The 22,885-nt window shown below is 38.7% G+C and overlaps 1 protein-coding gene across 1 annotated transcript in view; it reads right to left on the reverse strand.

Moving 5' to 3' along the window:
* Nucleotides 1–5,470: 5,470 nt before the first annotated feature.
* Nucleotides 5,471–22,885, reverse strand: part of LOC106871567 (uncharacterized) — a 74,009-nt gene continuing 56,594 nt past the window's right edge. The window contains exons 3-6 of the mRNA XM_089352006.1: nucleotides 22,456–22,583; nucleotides 17,317–17,458; nucleotides 13,815–13,957; nucleotides 5,471–8,292 (exon numbers count right to left, since the gene is read on the reverse strand). Coding sequence (XP_089208132.1) covers nucleotides 7,817–8,292; nucleotides 13,815–13,957; nucleotides 17,317–17,458; nucleotides 22,456–22,583 — 889 coding nt within the window. The 3' untranslated portion in view covers nucleotides 5,471–7,816. The remainder of the gene's footprint in view (nucleotides 8,293–13,814; nucleotides 13,958–17,316; nucleotides 17,459–22,455; nucleotides 22,584–22,885) is intronic.

Genomic DNA, 22,885 nt, shown 5'->3' on the forward strand with positions numbered 1-22,885 from the left:
TTCTTCCATAGTGACAAGTATTCTTCCAAGACAGAGAAATTACCTGCTTCTCAATATCATTACAGGTAATGGAAAATGGGTCTTTTATGACAATGTTCAACGCAAAAGGCAGTGGATTCACAAGGATAAATCTCCACAACCTATCTCAAAGGCTGAGCCCTACTGAAGGAAGGTTGTGGTGTGTGTATAGTGGGATCACCGCGGCTTTATTCATTTTGAGTTTTTAAACTGCAAGCACTAAATGTCAACTTATACTCTCAACAGCTGCAATGTGTGCATGAAAATCTTTCAAGAAAACACCCTGCACTCGTTAGTAGGAGAAACGCTGTGCTTCTTCCCGATAACACAAAACCACATTCAGCAAGAATCGCGAAGGATAAAATATTGGATTTGGGCTGGTCTGTTCTACCCCATCCACCACATTCATCAGACCCTGCACCAACTGATTTCTATCTTTTTCGCTCTCTACAAAATACTCTGATGAGGGAAAAAAATTCCTCACGAAGATCGGGTGAAAATTTATGTGGAAAACGTCTTCATGTCGAATCCAGGTGAATTTTACTCGAGAGGAATCAAAAAGCTACATGATAAAAGATCATTCAAAATAATAACAAATATAATGATAATTGAAAATAATTCTTTGTAAAATTTTTTCATGAGTGAAGGCGTTTAACACAATCAGAAATTATTAATGACTCAACCCAATATATATATGTATATATATATATATATATATATATATATATATATATATATATATATATATATATATATATATGTTGTTGTACTTGGAGATGGTCATATTGCCAATTTAGCCAATAAAAACACAAGCACTGTATATTTGGTGTTAATTTGCTTCAGCTTTATATTACATTAATCTTAATCTTATTTCGGCCAGAGTTCTTTCGTCACACTTCTGTGACCTCATCAGTGGTCCTTTGTTTCCTTCCCTCTTATGTGTGTCTCACCTTGCTAACTATCAGCCATTTTGACAAAATGGCTGATAGTTAGCAAGGTGAGACAACATCTGTTTCAACACACGATTTCACATCAAAAATCTTGCAAAACAAATATATATATATATATATATATATATATATATATATATATATATATATATATATATATATATATATATACACACACACACACACACACACACACACATATATATAAATAATACACTGCTATTGATTATATATTTAGATATTATATTATATTGTTTTATACGCATATATTAAATTTAATGATTAATAAATTAATTAAAGAAATCCTCTACACACATATTGTTAGTTCATATCTCAAGAGAATAATTTAAACTTGGAAAAAAAGCACGCATCGAACCAGCAAAAACAATGCATGAATACATAACCTGTAAGCTAGAGGATAAAAACATCGCTGACAGTAAGAGTGACCTCTCCTGGACTAGTGATTGATATTACACCCAGAAGGATATGCCTTCGTTAGCCAGGAACAGAAGATAGCTACTAAATACCTAATAAACATGGGAGACAAAGATACCACCAAACCTCCACACTGTGATAGAAAGTGTCCGTTCTACTATACCAGTGTGGAAGATATCACCCACGTACGTCATCAAAGGCTGTCCCGAAGTGTCTACGAGATACTACCTGCTCCCGAGGCATGATATAGTTGCAAAGACTATTTACTATGTTATTTGCCGGAAGGATTGCTCTGTTGTATACATCAAAGGCATCTCAGAATCAGCATGCATTCATACCTTAGATATGTAGATAGATAGATAGATAGATAGATAGATAGATAGATAGATAGATAGGAGTGGCTATGTGGTAAGTAGCTTGCTTACCAACCACATGGTCTCGGGTTCAGTCCCACTGCGTGGCACCTTGGGCAAGTGTCTTCTACTATAGCCTCGGGCCGACCAAAGCCTTGTGAGTGGATTTGGTAGACGGCAACTGAAAGAAGCCTGTCGTGTATATATATATATATATATATATATATATATATATATATATATGTGTGTGTGTGTGTGTGTATGTGTGTGTATATGCTTGTGTCTGTGTTTGTCCCCCCAACATCGCTTGATAACCGATGCTGGTGTGTTTAGGTACCCGTAACTTAGCGGTTCGGCCAAAGAGACCGATAGAATAAGTACTAGGCTTACAAAGAATAAGTCCTGGGGTCGATTTGATTCGGCTAAAGGCGGTGCTCCAGCATGGCCGCAGTCAAATGAGTGAAACAAGTAAAAGAGAGAGAGAGAGAGATGCTATCAAATATCTCCTCGTTATGCTTTGAGAGTTACTTCCCTTGCATTAACGTGTCAATCATAACATTGAAAAAACCAATTTGTTCAGTTAGATTACTTACACTTTTAACGTTTCTAAGTTCAAATCAACTAAAAATTGATTCCATTTCGTCATGATGACGGTGAACTATTGTGAGAGTTATCTCCCTGTTAAGATGTCACCCACATTTCTCACAATTTAGAATTATTGAGTTGAGATGGAGCCGTTGAAGCATGTTGTTATGACCAGAATGAAAGGTGGCAGGCTGACAGTATCATTAAGGTGTCGGAAGGGTACCTTGTTGTATTAGTTCCACCTCTTTTCGTTCTGATTTCAAATCCCACCGAGCCAACCTTTTGTCTTTTATTCCTCGGAGGAGGGTAAATTTAACCCTTTAGTGTTTAAACCGGCCATATCCAGCCCAAATATTCTACATGTTTTATATTCAAACTGGCCATATCTAGCCTCTCACACCTTACCTACAGCGACATTCTAAAAATAAACAATCATATCATTGAAACCTCAAAGCTATAACATAATGCATGATTAATTCAAAACAATTTGAATGGAAAAGTATTACTTTTAACAGAGTAATCTGAACACTAAAGGGTTAAGTACCAGCCTAATACAGTTTTGGAGGTACAGATCAGTGGTTCCTAAACTTTTTCTGGCTGCTGCCCCTTGACACCCTAGCTCTCTCACTCCTGTTTGCCACCACAAATGCAAACCACTATCTGCAACAAATTCAAACAACTGTATTTTACAATAAAACTTACACATAGGTGTAGGAGTGGCTGCGTGGTAAGTAGCTTGTGTATGAACCACATGGTTCAGGGTTCAGTCCCACTGCGTGGCACTTTGGGCAAGTGTCTTCTACTATAGCCTCAGGCCGACCAAAGCCTTGTGAGTGGATTCAGTAGACGGAAACTGAAAGAAGCCCGTCGTATACATGTATGTATATATCATCATCATCGTTTAACGTCCGCTTTCCATGCTAGCATGGGTTGGACGATTTGACTGAGGACTGGTGAAACCGGATGGCAACACCAGGCTCCAGTCTGATTTGGCAGAGTTTCTACAGCTGGATGCCCTTCCTAACGCCAACCACTCAGAGAGTGTAGTGGGTGCTTTTACGTGTCACCCGCACGAAAACGGCCACGCTCGAAATGGTGTCTTTTATGTGCCACCCGCACAAGCCAGTCCAGGGGCACTGGCAACGATCTCGCTCGAAAATCCTACAGGAGCCAGTCAGGCGGTACTGGCAACGGCCACGCTCAAAATGGTGCATCTCATGTGCCACCCGCACAAGAACCAGTCCAGGGGCACTGGCAACGATCTTACTTGGCTTGCCGGGTCTTCTCACGCACAGCCCATTTCCAAAGGTCTCGGTCCGTAGTCATCGCCTCGGTGAGGCCCAATGTACGAAGGTCTTGCCTCACCACCTCAGCCCAGGTCTTCCTGGGCCTACCTCTTCCACGGGTTCCCTCAACTGTTAGGGTGTGGCACTTTTTCACGCAGCTATCCTCCTCCATTCTCACCACATGTCCATACCAGCGCAATCGTCTCTCTTGCACGCCACAACTGATGCTTCTAATGTTCAGCTTTTCTCTCAAGATACTTACACTCTGACGGGTATTCACATTGACATTACACATCCAACGGAGCATACTGGCTTCATTCCTTGCGAGCTTACGTATGTCCTCAGCAGTTACAGCCCATGTTTCACTGCCATGTAGCATGGTTGTTCGTACGCATGCGTCATACAGTCTGCCTTTTACTCTGAGTGAGAGTCCCTTTGTCGCCAGCAGGGGTAAGAGCTCTCTAAACTTTGCCCAGGCTATTCTTATTCTAGCAGCTACACTTTCAGCGCACCCACCCCCACTACTAACTTGGTCGCCCAGATAGCGGAAGCTATCGACTACCTCTAGTTTTTCACCCTGGAATGAGATAGAAGTTGTTTCCTGTTTGTTTGCAGTCTTTATTGCACCTGAACATCTGCCACAAACAAAAACTAACTTGCTAGTTAACCTGCCTTTGATGTTGCTGCACCTCTTATGTGTCCATAGCTTGCACCGGGTACATCTTATAGAGTTACTACCTACTCCTTTTCTACATACTGAGCAGGGCCATCTACCTGAAGGGGTTTGTGTTTTATCTACCTTCCTACTTATTAGGATTTTGGTTTTAGCTAGGTTGACTCTAAGGCCCTTCAATTCTAGACCTTGCTTCCACACCTGAAACTTCTCCTCTAGTTCTGATAGTGACTCCGCAATTAGGGCAAGGTCATCAGCATAGAGGAGCTCCCAGGGGCAGCCTGTCTTGAACTCCTCTGTGATTGCCTGGAGGACTATGGTAAATAATAGGGGGCTGAGGACGGAACCTTGGTGGACCCCTACCTCTACCCGGAATTCATTGCTGTACTCATTTCCAACCCTCACCTTACTGGCAGCATCTCTGTACATTGCTCGCACAGCTCTCACTAACCATTCTTTGCTCGCACAGCTCTCACTAACCATATATATATATATATATATATATATATATATATATATGTATGTATGTGTGTGTGTATATGTTTGTGTGTCTGTGTTTGTCCCCCCAACATCGCTTGACAACCGATGTTGGTGTGTTTAAGTCCCCGTATCTTAGCGGTTCGGCAAAAGAGACCGATAGAATAAGTACTAGGCTTACAAAGAATAAGTCCTGGGGTCGATTTGCTCGACTAAAGGCGGTGCTCCAGCATGGCCACAGTCAAATGACTGAAACTAGAGTAACGCAATATTTTGATGTTTTTTTTTACATTCATCGTCCCCTTTTGGCCACCCCATTATCGCCCCTCGGGGCTCCGTACCGCTCACCGAGAACTACTAGCATAGATTAAACCCTTCCCTCAAAATCTTTGACTTTGTACTTAAACTACAAAGCTATCAAAATCAGCAAACTGGCAGAATTGTTAGAGCATCGGAATAAAAAATAGCACATTTTGCAGAAATTGTTCCAACTAAACATCAATCTACCCATGTCATCAGATATCGAGTGCATCTCTTGAGATTTTAGATGTACTAAGGAGACTTCCTTTCTGTTACTTACCAAATATATTATTATTATTATTATCATTATTTTTGTTATTGTTTTTGTTATAAAGGTGTCAACCTGGCAAAATCATTAAAGTGTTGGAAAAAAAATGCAATACAAAGACACAATTTTATGTAAGGGTGGGTTTCAGTGTTCTTTTCTGGCATATCTTTTATTTATAGCAAGAAGAAAGAAAGACATATAAAAAAAATCAGTCATCACAAGGATTTGAACTCAAATCTAAAATACATCAAACATAGATACTATGAAGTATCAAAATCACTTCTATACCATCTGCACCAAATACTTTAAAAAAAATTTTTTTTAAATACCCAGATATGTAATGTTGAAGAAATTAAAAAATTAAAAAAAATAATAAAATAGCTTTGTTACACACAAACTATAAGACTAAAAATTTAGAATGGAATGGCAAGTGGAAAGTGAAACTGTAACATTCATGCCTTCCCCAAAAGACATTAGCAACATATACATGAAAGTGTTTCCAAAAAGGAATCAAATTGTGTATTGGACAATTTTGAAATGGAAACTAGAGATTTCGTATAATTTTTTTTTATTTGTGTTTTTTAAAATTTTTTTTTATTTGTTGGTTGTTTTGGATCTAGTTAAGAATAGATGGCACAGTTTCAGATACAGTTGAGTCAACTGGGTCTTTGTGCCATTGTGATATTGTGGCACAAAGTGTTGGTGTTGTTAACTACATCACAGCCTTGTGACACAGTGAAAAAACAAAAAAAAATAATGGCACCATAGCACATAGTGGCAATGTCCCAAAAAAAATCAAGGTTAATACCATGGCACAAGATTACAGTGAGTGCTACCCACATCTGAACTATGGCACATTAGGATGGTGTCAGAAATAGCACCATGTCACAGTGATACAATGTGAGTGAGTCATAAAAATAAATAACAATTTTGGACAACAAAGAACATAAATAAATCAATCAAAATAAGAACTTTTTTAAGTGGAAAGGAAGCAACAAGACAAAGAAAAAAAATATACAAGAAAAGAACAAAGCAAAAAAAAAAGAAACAACAATTTTCTCATTCAATTCATCCATTGCAAATTGCCATAATTGTCACACTACATTGTCACAAGTTCAAACCCAACACAGGTCATTGTTGCTAATTTCCTGTATTTTTTTTTTTTTTTTTGGTTTCTCAGAAAATAGCAACATTTTCTTGCATTTTATTTTTTCCTTCACAGACTACAAACCTCAGGGGACTAGTTCTACACTACTCCCCCTCTCGTGATTTCCTCCTCTTCCTCGTCCTCCTTCTAGTATGCTCGCACGAATGCCACCCACCCCCCTCTCCAGGCTGTGGGAACGAGGGTGGAGTGCTACTGTCACTAACCCAATTAACATATTGACTAACAGTTAATTAACAAGTATGTACAATTTCCATTTGAAAAAAAAAAAAAGAAAAAATCCATATACGACGTCTGTTGTGGCTTTGTTGTCATTTCATAAACATTCCCATTCTTTCACCTCTTATATGTATGCATATGTGTGCAGGTACCTATGAGTGTATAGCATTCTTCTGACTTATCCTCCTGCATCATTTGTCCATCTATTTTACCCCCACCTAACTATCATCTTCCTGTCTGTGTCTTAAGCATCCTATTTTGCCATTTGTACCTGTATGTCAATGTCCACTAAACTCATTTGTGCCCATACTACAGTAGTCAGAACTCCAGTCTGTTTCCCTGCGTCTATCTATATATCACTGTCTGTCTGCTTGTCAACCTGTCTACCTGTCTGTCTGTCTCTTCATCTGCCTGAATAACTCCCCCTCCCATGCTGCCATATGTTATTCATTTGTTTTGTTTATTATGTATTTTTAAATTTTTTTGTTTGTTTTGTTTTTATTAACGTCCTTCTTCATCTCTGACTTAGCAACACTTTCTCCATACCCCCACGCATCCCGAAATCTGTCTGTTCATCTAAGTGCAAATGTGGGTTTAAATAACAGTTTACGTCCCTTATGCAACTGCCCACCCCCCACGTATCCCCAATCCCCCACCCAAGATAGATGGTGGTTGGTCCTTCAGACAAATGGTTTACCTTGTCATTTTTAAAGACCCTAAATTTTCTAATTAATTGCTTTAATTAATTACTTTTGTTTTCAGTGACTTCATTAGACAAAAGGGGGGTGGGGTGGGCGGGTAGATAATGAATGGAGCAGGGTGGTGATGGGATAGATATATATGCATATATACATATATATATATATATATATATATATATATATATATATATATATATATATAATATATATAATAAAATACATATAATATATATATCATATATATATATATATATATATATATATATATATATATATATATTTATATATATAATATATATTTATACTATAATATAATATGATGTATATATATTATAACATATATGATGTGTAAAATCTTTTGAGACTTTACAAAAGCTAGGCATTATTTACTGCTCCTCTGACCGGTTCCTCATTTCGGCCATGACCTGCTCATAAGAAGGGGGTGGTGTTGTGTAGTCGTCTTTATCGTTCGTGCAGGAATGGGGATATGGTGGATGACCGGGGTACTGAGGTGGGAGATCCTTCGGGATCTGGTCAGGAATGTCAGTTGCTATGCTTGAGGGATCGGTTGATGTCTGCGCGCGTGGCGTGTATGGGGGCGAGGCCATTGCTGCTGCTGCAGCCGCTGCTGCCATTGCAGTCGGCCCTGTTGTTGTCGAAGCATTTGCTGTTGCTGCTGCTGCTGTTGTTGTTGTCGCACCCATTCGCTGTCGTCTCAGCGGCTGCTGCAGTATGCCAGGTATGAGTAAGGTTTCAGAACTAGCCTCCTGTACCATTTGATGTCTCCTGAGGCATCGACCTATCACTAATACAACAATGGCCAGCACCAATGCTATAGAGATGCCCAGACCAATCAGTGTAGCTGAAAATATATAAAAAAAAAGAACAGAGTTAATAATAAGTATCTATAAGAAGATATCCATAATTTTAATAATCATCTGATACATCATTATTATTATAAATATTATGAAGGTGGCAAGCTTGCAGAATCATTGGCACGACGGGCGAAATCCTTAGTGATATTTCGTTTGCCATTACGTTCTGAGTTCAAATTCCACTGAGGTCGACTTTGCTTTTCATCCTTTCGGGGTCGATAAATTAAGTACCAGTTACGCACTGGGGTCGATGTAATCGACTTAACCCCTTTGTCTGTCCTTGTTTGTCCCTTCTATGTTTAGCCCCTTGTGGGCAATAAAGAAATAAGAATCGTTAGCATGCCAGGCGAAATGCTTAGCAGTATTTCATCTGCCGTTACGTTCTGAGTTCAAATTCCACCGAGGTCGACTTTGCTTTTCATCCTTTCGGGGTCGATAAATTAAGTACCAGTTACGCACTGGGGTCGATGTAATCGACTTAACCCCTTTGTCTGTCCTTGTTTGTCCCTTCTATGTTTAGCCCCTTGTGGGCAATAAAGAAATAAGAATCGTTAGCATGCCAGGCGAAATGCTTAGCAGTATTTCATCTGCCGTTACGTTCTGAGTTCAAATTCCACCGAGGTCGACTTTGCTTTTCATCCTTTCGGGGTCGATAAATTAAGTACCAGTTACGCACTGGGGTCGATGTAATCGACTTAACCCCTTTGTCTGTCCTTGTTTGTCCCTTCTATGTTTAGCCCCTTGTGGGCAATAAAGAAATAAGAATCGTTAGCATGCCAGGCGAAATGCTTAGCAGTATTTCATCTGCCGTTACGTTCTGAGTTCAAATTCCACCGAGGTCGACTTTGCTTTTCATCCTTTCGGGGTCGATAAATTAAGTACCAGTTACGCACTGGGGTCGATGTAATCGACTTAACCCCTTTGTCTGTCCTTGTTTGTCCCTTCTATGTTTAGCCCCTTGTGGGCAATAAAGAAATAAGAATCGTTAGCATGCCAGGTGAAATGCTTAGCAGTATTTCATCTGCCGTTACGTTCTGAGTTCAAATTCCACCGAGGTCGACTTTGCTTTTCATCCTTTCGGGGTCGATAAATTAAGTACCAGTTACGCACTGGGGTCGATGTAATCGACTTAACCCCTTTGTCTGTCCTTGTTTGTCCCTTCTATGTTTAGCCCCTTTGTGGGCAATAAAGAAATAAGAATCGTTAGCATGCCAGGCGAAATGCTTAGCAGTATTTCATCTGCCGTTACGTTCTGAGTTCAAATTCCACCGAGGTCGACTTTGCTTTTCATCCTTTCGGGGTCGATAAATTAAGTACCAGTTACGCATTGGGGTCGATGTAATCGACTTAATCCCTTTGTCTGTCCTTGTTTGTCCCCTCTATGTTTAGCCCCTTGTGGGCAATAAAGAAATAAGAATCGTTAGCATGCCGGATGAACTGCATAGGCCTTGTGCCTATAGTAGAGAGAATTATTATTATTATTGTTATTATTATTATTATTATTATTGTTGTTATTTAAAAGGTGGTAAACTGGCAGAATTGTTGGCACTCCTGGCAAAATGCTTAGCAGTATTTCATCCGCTTTTATGTTTGGAGTTCAAATTTTGCCAAGGTCGACTTTGCTTTCATCTTTTCAGGGTCAGTTCAGTAAGTACCAGTTATGCACTGGGGTAAATGTAATCGGCTAGCAGAAAGGATTATTATAATTATCATTAAAAAGGCAGTGAACTGGCAGAACTGTTGCTTAGCAACATTTAGCCTGTCTTTTCATTCTGAGTTCAAATTCTGCCGAGGTCGACTTTGCCTTTCATCATTTTGGGGTCGATAAAATAAGTACCAGTTGCGTACTGGAGTCGATGTAATCGACTGAGCCCCTCTCCACAAATTTCAGGCCTTGTGCCTATAATAGAAAGGATTATTATTATTATTATTATTATTATTATTATTATTATTATTATTATTATTATTAAATTAGCAAACTGTCAGACTCATTAATATTGGAAAAGTTGTTTAGAAAGACGTATAACCTTTCCGTAGGGTTTATAAGGGAATGAAAACATCGTTATCCTAATTTTATTACATGAATGATAGCATGAGGTTTCAGGAGGTAGATTATTGTCTCCTCGTTTGGTAAAGTCCGAAACACCAGATGAACAATTGTATCGATAAAGGAAGCAGCTATATTGAAGTAAGGGAGATAACTAGCCTGCATTCACTTGTTTAACTCCCCTGCTGAAGTAGTTCTCTGTGAAAACCAGATACAAATAAATAAATAAATAAGTAAATGCTTGCTTCCTAACCATTTGGTTTTGGATTCGGTGCAGCAGTACAGAACCGTACACAAGTGGTTTCTACAGTCGGCTGACTAGGCTCACTAAAGCCTTGTGGGTGGATTTGTCGTATGCGATAGGAGTTAATAAGCAACACAATAGTGTTTCCCAATATTCAGTACTTATATATGCCTATGCGAAATATTACATGTATATATATATATATAATAAACAATATATATATATAAATGAGGAGTAGAGAGACAACCAACAACTGATGAAGAGTCGTTTTTTGTGTTACTTGTCCTGTTTTCAATTTTTTTTCTCTCATTGTTTGTGTATTTAACTTGCTTGCTTTTGTACTTCATGTTGGTGAAGTCCTGTACCCATATATGCATATATATATATATATATATATATATATATATATATATATATACACACACCATTTTGAGCGTAGCCGTTGCCAGTACCGCCTAACTGGCCTTCATGCCAGTGGCACATAAAAGCACCCATTACACTCTCGGAACGGTTGGCGTTAGGAAGGGCATCCAGCTGTAGAAACTCTGCCAAATCAGATTGGAGCCTGGTGTAGCCATCTGGTTCACCAACCTCAGTCAAATCGTCCAACCCATGCTAGCATGGAAAGCGGACGTTAAACGATGATGATGATGAAGATGATATATATATATAATGAGAAAAAGGAGGCAGTCAGAATTTTGGATAATTCTGTATTGCAAATTCTCTTACAAGGCTCAGAGTAGAAATTACTTTTCCAAGGCGCTGTGCATTGGGACTGAACCTGAAACCATGAAGTTGCAAAGTGAACTTCTTAACTGCACAACAATGATTGTATGCCTATTTATTTCATTACATTTAATGTTTCGTTATATTTTTAGGCATATTTTTATGCAACTTCAGTTTGTCCCTTGTGCTAGAGCAAAATTATACTCACTTCTGATGTTTCTAGTCAGTGGACCTGATAGAGATAACAGCTAAACACATTTCAACCCCTAAGAAATCATGTGCAGGTAAATATCATATTTCATGATGAAGGTGCATGGTTCAGTGGCTAGATCATCAAGCTCACAATCATGAAGTAGTGAGTTCGATTCCTGGACTGGAATATGTGTTGTGTTCTCGAGTAAGACTTTATTTCATGTTGCTCCAGTTCACTCAGCTGTAGAAATGAGTTGCGACGTCACAGGTGCCAAGCTGTATCGGCCTTTGCCTTTCTCTTGGATTACACTGGTGGCATGGAGAGGAGAGCGGAGGCTGGTATGCATAGGTCACTGCTGGTCTTCCATAAACAACCCTGCCCAGACTTGTGCCTTGGAGGGTAACTTTCTAGGTGCAATCCCATGGTCATTCGTGACCAAACGGATTCTTTACCCTTATATCATAAAGGTACAACAGAAGATTGTGGAAACATTTTGCTTAGTGGTTAGGGTTTTGCTCTCATTAACATAAGATTGAGGTTTCAATTCCTGGACTGGGCAATGCATTGTGTTCTTGAGCAAAACATTTTCCATTGCTCCAGTCAACTCAGCTCGCAAAAGTGAGTAATCCTAAAATGGACCAGCTTCCCATCCAGTGGGTAGGGTGAATATATATGCCACAGAATCTGAGAAGCCAGCTATGTGAGCCTATGAAGGCCCTGTTTTTTGATAATAGAAGAATATGGTGCCAAGTGAACACAACCTGAATAAACCACAACATGTAGGTGAGATTTAAGTCGAATGACTAACGCTGTTAATGGTCTATGGTTTTGGAGTGAAGGCACCTGGTTTAGTGGTTAGGATGTTGAGCCCATGAGCATAAGATCACGAGTTCAGTTGCTGGATTGGGTAATGTAATACATCCTTGGACAAAGCACTTCATTTTTCATTGCTCCAGTTTACTCAACCAGAGAAATGATCACCACCTTTGTTCTGGTGAAGCTCTATTTACCTCTGGCTGTCACATCTTCAGTGTTCTGCTGGATCAAAAGTGAGCAGAGTACCTATGAGCAGAGTACCTATAAGCAGGGTATCTATGTCTAATTAAAACTACATTGACTCCTAAAGCAATTAGCAAAAGCATAGCACAATCTACCAAGTCATACTCATTTGTGAGTGATGGCTAAGGAAGCTTCTTGAGTGAATAAGAGTGCCTCAATCTGCGAGAAAGAGCAGCCAAATTTCCTTCTATTCTCTTTAAACGGGATGGATACATTCAATGTAGTTCTAGATCAATGGTTCTCAACTAGGGTCCACCTGACCCTTAGGGCTCCTTACAGGATTTTGTTGTTAAAAGTTATGTACAATAAATTGCTTATACTTCTAAAATCACACATAATATTTTAACAATTTTTTTAATGCAATTCCTAGTAAATATTTAATTATGAAAATTTTATAGGCTTTTTCAAGCACTGAATGGATATGAGGGTCTATCCAAGGAACATAGGAATCAAAGAGGTCTATAGGTAAAAAAGGTTTGAGAACCACTGTTTTCGATACACTGCATTTAGATAAAAGATGGGGTTCTCATAACAGGAACATCTTTAATCAAAAGCCTGCTTGATCCAGGCTGACAGGGGTTGAGAGGACAATATCAGCAAAAACAACTGACAGTTGTTGTTGTTTTGCCTTAGGTTGGCACTCCGTCGCTTATGACATCGAGGGTTCCAGTTGATCCGATCAACGGAACAGCCTGCTCGTGAAATTAACGTGCAAGTGGTTGAGCACTCCACAGACACGTGTACCCTTAACGTAGTTCTCGGGGATATTCAGCGTGATACAGTGTGACAAGGCTGACCCTTTGAATTACAGGCACAACGGAAACAGGAAGTAAGAGTGAGAGAAAGTTGTGGTGAAAGAGTACAGCAGGGTTCGCCACCATCCCCTGCCGGAGCCTTGTGGAACTTTAGGTGTTTTCACTCAATAAACACTCACAATGCCCGGTCTGGGAATCGAAACTGCGATCCTATGACCGCGAGTCCGCTGCCCTAACCACTGGGCCATTGCACCTCCTGTTTTGCCTTAATTCAAGCCTGATCTAAAAGATCTGTGATCAAAGATGTTCCAACAACCATGGCCATCCTGTCTTTGTCTTTTTCCAGTCACAGTGTATGTAGGACTACATTATTTAATAAGTCTTCTTTATTTTTAAACTGCCAGGGGAGTTTTGGCTTAAGGAGGATTTGACTGCTGTTTCTACTAGTCATGTAGAAGCTTATGTATTTTTAACATTAAACTTACTGTTTCTGGCCTGGTGACAGCGTAGAAATCTCTTGGCTGGTCCCATTGTCCTGACGTTGAGTTCATGATAATATTTTTGAGCATCATTTCCACATAGTTTCTGTGCAACTGTCTCTGCGCATTCTAGTGATTCTTCGAGGTATCTGAAATATTCACAAAAATTAGTGGTTTTTGTAACAGAACAATGTGATGCATTTCCACACTCCTTCTGTGTCTCTTTCACTACTTATTTGGTTGTGTGAATGAAACTGTGTGTGTGTATACTGTAAAGTTATGCAAATATACCTATAAATTCATGTGTTTGGGGAGAAGGGATGAGTCGATTACATCGACCCCAGTGTTCAACTGGTCCGTATTTTATTGACCCTGAAAGCATGAAAGGCAAAGTTGACCGTGGCATAATATATATGGGAGTGTGTGTGTGTGTGTGTGTGTGTGTGTGTGTGTAGAATAAGAAATTGAAAGTCATTAGTACAGTATTGTGTATTTGAAAAAATGAAGAGAGATGGCTTTTCTGGTAATTTTTCCACATTAATAATTAGATGTTTATTAGCTTAAACATGTGAAAAAATTATGAGAAAAGCCATTTCTATTCATTTTTACAAATATACATATATATATATATATATATATATATATATATATATATATATATATATATATATATATATACACACACGCATATGTGTTTGTTTGCGTGCATGTAATTATATATATATATATATATATATATATAAAGTAGTTGTATACTGCCAACTTAATGCTATTTAGTCCTAGGAAGCTGGACCGCTTCCTGTCAGCCTTGATATATTTCCTGTGTCCTTCGACAGGAAGCGGTCCAGCTTCCTAGGGCTAAACAGCAGTAGTATATTCCCTTATTGGGACTGTCACATTAAGTTGGCAGTATACAACTACTTTATCGCATCACTACTGCTTAAGTCTCTCTGAGAGATTTAGAAATGTATTATTTCTAATTTATATATATATATATATATATATATATATATATATATACATGTATACAGACACACCACCAAAAATTGACATCATTTTGGTGTCTAATAACATAGCCAATTCTCACTCGAATGATCTCAAAATGAATAAAAACTAAATGTGTAAGATGTGTAAAAATAAAATGAGTCAAAACTAAGTTTGGATCAGGTATGTCACTGTTAATGACAATGCGCTGTTGGAATGGCTACCACGCTCACCTGACTTGACACCTTGTGATTTTTTTCTATGGGACTAAGTGAAAGAATTGGTCTATACCCCCACTCTTCTTACAAACCTAGAGGAACTCAAACAGAGACTCACAGAGGTGGTGGAGAATGTTATGCGCAAGACATACTACAGCATGTTTGGCAGGAGCTGGAGTACCGACTTGATGTGTGTCGTGTAACAGATGGTGCATGTATTGAACATTAGTGAAGCTGTGTGAAATCATTATCATCATCATAACCAACTCTGGTTATCAAGTAGTGGTTGGGGGATAAACACAGACACAAAGTCATCCTTGTTGTTATATACATAAATATATTTATATAGACACACACACACACACACACATATATATATAATTGTTAAACAGGACAACAAACATTAAAGCAAGGCAAACACCTCAAGTCGTATACAATATTATTATAGGAAGAATTCAAAATCTTACAGCTGTTTCTGGGAAATCTCTGGGTATGGGATATTCCATCATCAGAGACAAATAGGGAAAAAAAATGAGAATGGTATATAAGCACCCACTACACTCTCTGAGTGGTTGGCGTTAGGAAGGGCATCCAACTGTAGAAACTCTGCCAAATCAGATTGGAGCCTGGTGTAGCCATCTGGTTTCACCAGTCCTCAGTCAAATCGTCCAACCCATGCTAGCATGGAAGGCGGATGTTAAACGATGATGATGATGATGATGATGATACACATATTCATAAATTGAGGATATAATGATTAAAATGATCATATCAGTGGCTAGCATAGAAAAACACCACCATATCAGTAAAATTAATATTTAAGTATATAATTATAAAAATATAACTATAATTAAGGGTGCTGGAGTGCCAGTGCCTATACATCAGAAGTAGATGTTAAATATCTACAAGCCACTGTAAATATGTTCTCTATTTACAACCGAAGGGTTCTAGAGTCGCTTGTAGACATCTGACATCTACTTCTAGTGTATAGGCATTGCCATTCCAGTGCCCTTAATTATAATTATATTTCTATAAATATATACTTTTATATATATATATATATATATATATTTATGTATAAAGAAAGAAAAGAATAAAGAGACCAATGGCAAAATTAGAATTATATTTTATGCATAAAGTCTTACAGCTGTTTCAGGGAAAATCCAATGTATCCCTTCATCGGAGACGGTAATAGTAGAAGAAAGGATTATAACATCTATAAGAAAGGATTACAACATCTACTATTACACATGCTAATACACGACCTATGTTATATTCCCCACTCATGTTGATACAACGACAGGGGCATAACTAGTCGGTATACAGCACTTACTCGGTATTACCTGTATCTTTAGGGTTTGGTTGACTCCAATACCCTTCATAACCTTTATTATCATCATCATCATCATCATCGTTTAACGTCCGCTTTCCATGCTAGCATGGGTTGGACGATTTGACTGAGGAGTGGTGAAACCGGATGGCAACACCAGGCTCCAATCTAATTTGGCAGAGTTTCTACAGCTGGATGCCCTTCGTAACGCGAACCACTCAGAGAGTGTAGTGGCTGCTTTTACGTGTCACCCGCATGAAAACGACCATGCTCGAAATGGTGTCTTTTATGTGCCACCCACACAAGAGCCAGTCCAGGGGCACTGGCAACGATCTCGCTCGAAAACCCTACAAGGCCAGTTAGGCAGTATATATATATATATATATATATATATATATATATATATATATATATATATATATATATATATATATATATATATATATGTCTGTACGTATTGTCGTCGTCGTTTAACGTCCGCTTTCCATGCTAGCATGGGTTGGACGATTTGACTGAGGACTGGTGAAACCAGATGGCTACACCAGGCTCCAATCTGATTTGGCAGTGTTTCTACAGCTGGATGCCCTTCCTAAAGCCAACCACTCAGAGAGTGGTTATATATGTATGTATGTATGTATGTATGTATATATATGATGAGCTTCTTTCAGTTTCAGTCTACCAAATTCACTCACAAGGCTTTGGTCAGCCCAAGGTGCCATGCAGTGGGACTGAGTCCAGAACCACACAGCCATGTTTACAATGGGTTTCTTACAGATTCTGTCTACCAAATTCCACAAAGTTTTTGGTTGGCCTGAGTTTATAACAGAAGACACTTGCCCAAGGTATCACAGAGTGGGACTGAACCTGGAACCATATGGTTAGTAAGAAAACTTCTTACCACACAGCCATGCCTGCACCTATTATGAATAAGAGCCCTATAAAAGCAGCAGTGTTCTATAACATTGTGCAAACTTACCTGCAAACTTTCATTTTCATCATGTAATCATTCATCAATCTGACATTGTGTCGGTTGACTTTGTACTGTGCATCGTAAGAGCATTGGCTCATGTGGTCCTTGAAGTTTGCTGATGATGTACATGGTTTGATCTTCATGAGAACTGAAATGGAAACAGACACAACTGTATTTCAGCTTGGTCTTGGACGTGTGGAACAGCTGTAGTTAAATAGATGAAATTGTTTATGACACCATCATTACTACTTCGATAATAAAGGAAGGACGAAAGAATCAAACAATATAAGACCATGGACTTCACAATATCATATGATAATAAAATGGATGATGGTGATAATAGTGATGACAATAACGATAACGATGACAACGATGACAGTGATGATAATGACAATAATAATAATGCTGATAATGGACTCTCCCAGCAAAGATGGCATATGGGTATTCAGCTTTTGCCAAATAATCTGCATGATTTATTTTATAGTGATCAAATGTATGTGCGCTATACATCAAGTCACTCCCTCCCTCCGTCAAATCAACATTGCTTGAACAGGGGCACGGTGTGCCACATGTCAGGTGTCGAAGTGGTTGCAGAGAAATGTGATATGAAGTGTTTTTGCTCAAGAAAGCAACGCACCGCCTGGTCTAGGAATTGAAACCATGGGTCTGGCGATCGTGAGTGCAACACCTTATCCATGAGACCATGCACCCCCAATAATAATAATAATAATAATAATAATAATAATAATAATAGTAATAATAATAATAGTAACAACAATAACAACAACAACAATAGTAATAATAACAACAATAATAATAATAATAATAATAATAATAATAATAATGATAGTAACAACAACAACAATAGTAATAATAATAATAATAATAATAATAATAATAATAATAATTGTTGTTGTTGGCACTCCGTTGTTTACAACGACAAGGGTTTCAGTTGATCCGATCAACAGAACAGCCTGCTCGTGAAATTAACATGCAAGTGGCTGAGCACTCCACAGACACGTGTACCCTTAACGTAGTTCTCGGGGATATTCAGCGTGACACAGTGTGACAAGGCTGGCCCTTTGAAATACAGGCACAACAGAAACAGGAAGTGAGAGTGAGAGAAAGTTGTGGTGAAAGAGTACAGCAGGGTTCGCCACTACCCCTCTGCCAGAGCCTCATGGAGCTTTTAGGTGTTTTCGCTCAATAAACACTCACAACGCCTGGTCTGGGAATCGAAACTGCGATCCTATGACCGCGAGTCCGCTGCCCTAACCACTGGGCCATTGCGCCTCCACAACAACAACAACAACAACAATAATAATAATAATATTAATAATGATAATAATAATAATAATAATAATAATGTCTTCCTTCTTAACCACTAAGGGCTCACAAAAATATTGGGGATGTTACAGGATGATGCAATGTGGGATTGCATGAAAGAAATGTAAGAGAGAGAACAACAGTAGCAAAGAAACAATGAATTCCAAACAATGACAAGTTCCTCAAAGGATGAGAGCTTCAAGGGCTATTATGGAAAACCCCTCAAAACCATGGTTACCATGACTACTAAGGAAAATACCTTCTCCGTTATCCTCCAATCTACAGGCATGTGGCTAGAGCATACCCCTTCATTTGGACCAAACTCACCACTCACTTTCACCTGCCAGCAAGTATGCTGGGAGACAGCACATCTCTCTTCACTTTCACTTTCCTTTTTAAGTGAAACTTGAGAAGTTGATGAGAACTTGTATGAAGTTGAAGGCGTCTGTTTTCAGACCTTTCAATCAGGCCTACCACACAAACTCTTTCACTAAGCCCACCAGACAGATAAACACTGCTGGCCCTTGCTGGCCAAAGCAAAGCAGTGGATCGACTTCACAATGGATTCAGCTATTAGCTGGATCCATCCTACATATATCAGCTAGTGATATAACATAACTCCACAAGTCAGCAATGGATGGACACTGGGTGTGTGCAGAAGAGTTTCACTGCTCTGTGTACCACTTGGGCAGGCCTGGTTGATGGTACGTCCATGCATGTAAAGTTTATCCTGAATTGGATAACCCAGACTCAGGAAGGATCTTAATCCATTGTCCTTTTATCATATTATTAGCACAAGGCCTGAAATTTTTGGTGGTGGTGGTGGTGGTGGTGGTGGGGTTAGTCAATTATACTGACCCCAGTGTTGTGAGTGTTTATTGAGCAAAAACACCTAAAGCTCCACGAGGCAGGGGGGGGGGGGGCGAACCCTGTTGTACTCTTTCACCACAACTCTCTCTCACTCTTACTTCTTGTTTCTGTTGTGCCTGTAATTCAAAGGGTCAGCCTTGTCACACTCTGTGTCATGCAGAAAGGATAAAAGGCAAATTTGACCTCAGTGGAATTTGTGCTCAGAACATAAAGCTGGATGATATGTCACTAAGCATTTTGTTTGGCATGCGAACAATACTGCCAGCTTGCTGCTATGATGATGATGATGATGATGATGATGATGATGATGATGATGATGATGGTGGTGGTGATGGTGACGACGACGACGACGACGACGACGACGACGACGACGACGACGACGACGACGACGACGACGACGACGACGACGACGACGACGACGACGACGACGACGACAATGATGATGTCGATGACAATGATGATGATGACGATGACGACAATGATAACAATGATAGTGGCGGTTTCATATTTTGGCACCAGGCCAGCAATTTCAGGGATGTTAATAAGTTCATTATATCAACTTCAGTATTTGGCTGGTACTTAATTTTATCAGCCCAGAAACAAATAAAAGTCTAACAGAATTTCAACTCAGACTGTAAGAAGCTGGAACCATTCGTCACTAAGCATTTTGACCAACATGTTAATGATTCTAGCAGTTCTTTACTTTAAATTATTCGAATTTTCGCTCAAAGCCAGCAGTCATAGGGAGAAGAAGAGATTAATTGATTGCATTGATCCCTTGCACCCAGTATTCCAATGATACTTATTTTATTGACTCTGAAAGGTTGAAATGCAAAACTGACTTCAACAGAATTTGAACTCAGAACACAAAGAGCTGTGAGCAACACCACTAAGTGTTGCGTCCAGTGCATTAATGATTCTGTAATTCTACTGTCTTAATAGTAGTTTCACATTCTGGCACTGGACCAGCAATTTAACTTCCCCCCCTCCTGGCTACTTTTTTTGGAGAAAACATTTCATTTTCAGACGGAATTTTTTATTGCTTTTTTTTTAATAGTATTTTTTAATGCTGATTATGGAAATATTTTTGTTTTTATCTATTTCCAGTATTTTATTTGAAATTTTATTTTGAAGATACCATTTTCGGCGAAAATGAGATTACTCGTCTTTCTATACTTTTTTGAATATTTCTTTTATTCATAGCTTTTTCTTTCCAACTTTATCATCAAAAGTAAAGGGGAATTACACATTCATATTACTCTTTTTTTAGCATGTCTTCTCAAAAATCTTTTCTTTTTATATATTCATTTTCCTGAGCTCAAACATACTCTTTTATCTTTTTACTTCTTTCAGTCATTTGACTGCGGGGCCATAATTTGTAAAAAAAATAAATAAATAAATAAATAAATAAATAAATTTTTTAAAAATCTAAGAAATGCTGAAAATTGACATATAAAATCGTCTGTGGCTGTTTTTGGAATTATATGTTTTGGCTCTGAAAGTTTGAAATGCAAAGCTGACTTCAACAGAATTTGAACTCAGAACATAAAGAGCTGTAATTTGTGTTTTTGAAAAAGACAAATTAGGTGAAAACAAGTTAACTCGTCTTTGCCTGGTAAGGGGTTAAGGGGTAGCGATCAATGGATTACACTTAACATAATGGTTGACTGGTACTTATTTTTATCAACCCTGAAAGGATGAAATACAAAGCTGACCTTGGTGGAATTAGAACTCAGGATATAATGAGCTGAAAGATATACTTAATGATATCTTATCCAGTTCACTAACGACTCTGCCAGCTTGCCCTACTCTTTTACTCTTTTACTTGTTTCAGTCATTTGACTGCGGCCATGCTGGAGCACCACCTTTAGTCGAGCAAATCGACCCCAGGACTTATTCTTTGTAAGTTTAGTACTTATTCTATCAGTCTCTTTTGCCGAACCGCTAAGTTACGGGGACGTAAACACACCAGCATCGGTTGTCAAATGAGGAAATATCTCATATCTTGGACAGGATACTAACAGCAATATTGTATATTTGTAGGCAAGATTGTACTAAGTTGCATCTTAGTATGTGTATGTATATATATATATATAGATACATGTATAACTATAGATGTGTCTCTGTGTAGGCTTACATTCATCTATGTGTGCGAGATTGTGTTTGACTGAGTAAAAAGTCATGGCTGTTGCATGTCGTTCTCTCATTAACTAATAAAATATTCATGTAAATAGCATGGAAAAATGAACAATAAAATGAGAGCAATGACAGTGCTGCTGCCGCTGCTGCTGCTGCTGTTGCTATAGGTGATGATGATGGTGATTATGATGCTGATGATGGTATAGAGGATGGTGGTGAAAATGATAGCCATGAAGCGGATTATGAGGCTGATAATGGTAGTGACGGTGGTGGTGGGTTGCGTTGATGGTATGATGGTGGCGGCAATGATGATGATGGTGATGATGCAGTAATGACAAAGAGAACGATAATGAGGATTATGATGGTAATGATAATGATGATGATGACGACGAAGACGATGACGATGATTATGACAATGGGAATGGTGATAATGTGATGGTTGCAATGATGATAATGATGATGGTGGTGGTGGTGGTGGTGGTGGTGGTGGTGGTGGTGGTGCTATGATGATGATGAAGATGATGGTGGTGATGATGATGGTGATGCGGTGATTGCAATGATCAACATTATTATGACAATGATGATGTGATGGTGGTGGCAGATGTGGTGGTGATTTTGGTGGTGGTGATGACGATGGTGGTGGTGATTACGATGGTGGTGGTGATGACGATGGTGGTGGTGATGACGATGGTGGTGGTGATGACGATGACACCAATGAAAAAGAATGTGATGATGATAATGATGATGATGATGATGATGATGATGATGATGATGATATAAATCATACATTAACAATAATGCTCAACATACGCTCAAACCCTTCATGACAAATATAGTTGAACGATTCTTCAAATGCTTCCAGAATTTTCTCAAATTCATCCTTGTCCATACATGGTTTCAACTCTTCTTCCACACAATCTTTGAAGTTGTAGAATATTCTGCAGAAGAAGAACACAAATCAGAGAACGATAGTTACAATACTTTATCAAGCAAAAAAAAAAAAATAAGTAAGTGGTTACCTGTTCTAGATCATGTGTTGAGTACAAAGAAAATTACATAATATAATATAAAAGGATGAAATCCTTTCTGAGTTATATGGACCAAACCATTGCAGGATTCTTTTGCTTGTTTCAGTCATTTGACTGCGGCCATGCTGGAGCACCGCCTTTAGTCGAGAAAATCGACCCCAGGACTTATTCTTTGTAAGCCTAGTACTTATTCTATCGGTCTCTTTTGCCAA

This window comes from Octopus bimaculoides, chromosome 5, assembly GCF_046866305.1.
Source record: "Octopus bimaculoides isolate indiv1 chromosome 5, ASM4686630v1, whole genome shotgun sequence".
In the NCBI taxonomy this organism is placed as follows: Eukaryota; Metazoa; Mollusca; class Cephalopoda; order Octopoda; family Octopodidae; genus Octopus; species Octopus bimaculoides.